Source organism: Etheostoma cragini, chromosome 2, assembly GCF_013103735.1.
Source record: "Etheostoma cragini isolate CJK2018 chromosome 2, CSU_Ecrag_1.0, whole genome shotgun sequence".
NCBI lineage: Eukaryota > Metazoa > Chordata > Actinopteri > Perciformes > Percidae > Etheostoma > Etheostoma cragini.
This window is the reverse complement of record NC_048408.1, coordinates 23101478-23104135: the sequence shown is the minus strand read 5'-3', so window position 1 is coordinate 23104135 and position 2658 is coordinate 23101478. Positions and strand designations below refer to the sequence as shown.

Genomic DNA, 2658 nt, shown 5'->3' with positions numbered 1-2658 from the left:
GTTCATCTGCTGGCCACCGTAGCTGTGCCAAATATAACGGCAATGCATCAAATACTTGTTGAGAACCTTCAGTCTGGTAATGTGCCGTGGTTGCCATTTTAACATTTTATTTGTGAACTACTGCATATTCCATCATCAAGGTACAGAGTTATTTTATGCCACATTCACACATCAGTTGCACGGTTTACACCACAATATAAACAATCTGTCATTGGATCTAAACAATAATCAATGCATTTAAAAATAGAATTTGTAATTTCCAAAAAAATACAGTTACATCAGGGCTGTAGTGGTAATTCACACAGACAGGAAGAAAAGTATTGGTACCTTCACTTTCATTATAACCTTTTTCAATAACCCAACCATAACCAAGTCATTAGAATTGAAAACACCAGTTTTGAATATCTTATGTCTTATGAACAAAACATATCTTAAAAACTAAATAATATCACAATATGAAATATGTTTGTATTATTACTGTTGCCAGCTCACTCAGGTGACATGTCCCCTAAACGTAAAGAAAGAGAGAACATGGTTATTAATTCTTTATAGTTCATTATGTTCAGACATCATCCCTGAGACCAAATTGTAACTCATACTCACACATGATTGGTCCAATGCTGAGGGTACTCAGACGATCAGAGTTGGAAACAGAGCGATAGATCCTTCTTGTGCAAGGCTACGTGGTAGGAGAGGGTGGGAAAAATACACTCAAACCCCAGTGTTTATTGATTATAGATTGGAGCTATTGATAAAGTGAAAGGTGTGACTTACAGGAACACAAGAGAAGCTCCTCCGTTCGCACAGGCTGAGGCTGCAATGAAGGTAAACGTCCCTGTAATCATTGTGGAGCAGGAAGAACAGGGCAGAGAAACGAGCCTGGAGGGATGAGCCGCTCTCAATCACTGACACCCGTTTGCGGTCAGTGGGACATCTGGGAGAGAGGATGGAGCAATGTCACAATACATAAACCTTTTTCCCCATTTTCATTATACTGCACAAACCTCCTGCTGATGCTCAAGAGAGGTACTAACTTGTTCTGGATGAGAGGGTGTCTCATGGAATCGTCAGGGTTTGATGAGTGTGTGGCGTAGCAGTCCTCCAGAACAACTGCAAAGCTTAAATCTCTCTCCTCCACAGAGACGCCCACATACAATGGCGAGCCCACAGGAAGGGTGACATGGCCTGCTGGATAAGTCTCAGTGTAGTTGGAGTAGCGAAACAGAGACATGGAGGCTCTGGCTTTGGTACCTAAGCCTGAAATGCCAGCTGCCAGCCTGACAAGAAACATATGTTTTTTGTTATGGCAAGTCCTTTTTCCAAGTTTTTCTTTTTCTTTTCCGTTTATTTTATCTTGGTAATTGTATATTCCTTCCTGTAGTCCATTCATACACAAACAACATGCGGCAAAATACACAAGTTGTTTCGATATATATCAGCTAGAAAGTATAACCATCACTCAGGCTTTTTTAGGTAAATCCGTGCAGAGATCCAGCTTCTGGTGTTCCCGTGGTGCAATATCAATCAATTAATAACTTAAGTAAGTACAGAACAAACTGAAGTTAGACATACAGTAGTCATTTTTCTTCTGGGGTTAAGTTTTACCTGCTGATATTTTTATTGTAACTGTCTGTGTGTGGTGATGATTGTTGTGGCTTGGATGACTCGGTAAGACACTGTGGCATACAGCAATGTATGCTAAAATGAATGGCTGAAAGCAACAGGTATGTCTTTATTTATAATTAAATTTTACATAATACTATGATCATATACTATAATTAATATATAATATAATCACAGCACAACAATTATACACCTAGGAGCTTCCTTATTTTTCAACTGTTCAAATTTAATAAAAGGCCACTTACGGCAGAAATGGTCTGATAGCCACATTGAGGCTGGTGTCTGTGTCCAGGGGGTACACGCAGGAGAAGGGAAGACTCAAAGGAATGATGAAGGACGTGTTGTTCATTGGGTAGATGAATAAAATATTGGAGTAGACGGCATGTGTGCTGTTGGTCTGAAAGACAGAGGATGGTTAAATGTTTATGGCCTGTGAGGATGGGCTATATAGTAGAAGAAGCAGGACCAAGTTGTAATGAAATTGTCAGAAAACAGTAAGTCTTTACCCTCAATGTGTTTCCACAGGCACCTGCTGTTGCGTCCACTTCATACCACACTAAACCATCATGCACTCTGACCCAGGAGCAGTTGTAGGATGCCAGATTGCCAGAGAACGGGTTCAAACCAGAGGATGTAAGGCGAGCCAAATCCAGCCCCACTTGGAGTTTATCTCGGTCACAAATAAGTTGAAAAGGCTGTAGTGGGTGAACTGAAGAAAAAGATGTAAGGTCTCCAATTAAAAGTGTGAGAGAAAGGAGATAAGATGATAATTATTAAATACAAGATGAGATCATCATCAGAATCTTCAATAAACCTCCCCTTAACTGTATTATTAAAAAAGAAAACTCAGTATAAAAGGAAACCTACGTTCACAAACAACACTGGCATCTTCAAAGTGACCACAGTTGTGGACCCCAAACCCCTGATGTCTGCAATCTGTTATTGATGATTCATGTCCAAAGCAACTGACATCGTCCAACCAGATGGGTCCACTGCCCTGTCCAAAGGCTGCATTGGTCAGTGCTGAACGAGCTG

General features: G+C 40.4%; 1 protein-coding gene across 1 annotated transcript in view; it reads right to left on the bottom strand.

Annotated features, from left to right (window-relative positions):
- Window positions 1–93: 93 nt before the first annotated feature.
- LOC117959496 (uromodulin-like) overlaps window positions 94–2658 on the bottom strand; it is a 4910-nt gene continuing 2345 nt past the window's right edge. Inside the window, exons 2-8 of the mRNA XM_034896675.1 lie at window positions 2491–2655; window positions 2130–2332; window positions 1869–2020; window positions 1035–1277; window positions 775–934; window positions 604–679; window positions 94–508 (exon numbers count right to left, since the gene is read on the bottom strand). Coding sequence (XP_034752566.1) covers window positions 489–508; window positions 604–679; window positions 775–934; window positions 1035–1277; window positions 1869–1972 — 603 coding nt within the window. The 5' untranslated portion in view covers window positions 1973–2020; window positions 2130–2332; window positions 2491–2655 and the 3' untranslated portion in view covers window positions 94–488. The remainder of the gene's footprint in view (window positions 509–603; window positions 680–774; window positions 935–1034; window positions 1278–1868; window positions 2021–2129; window positions 2333–2490; window positions 2656–2658) is intronic.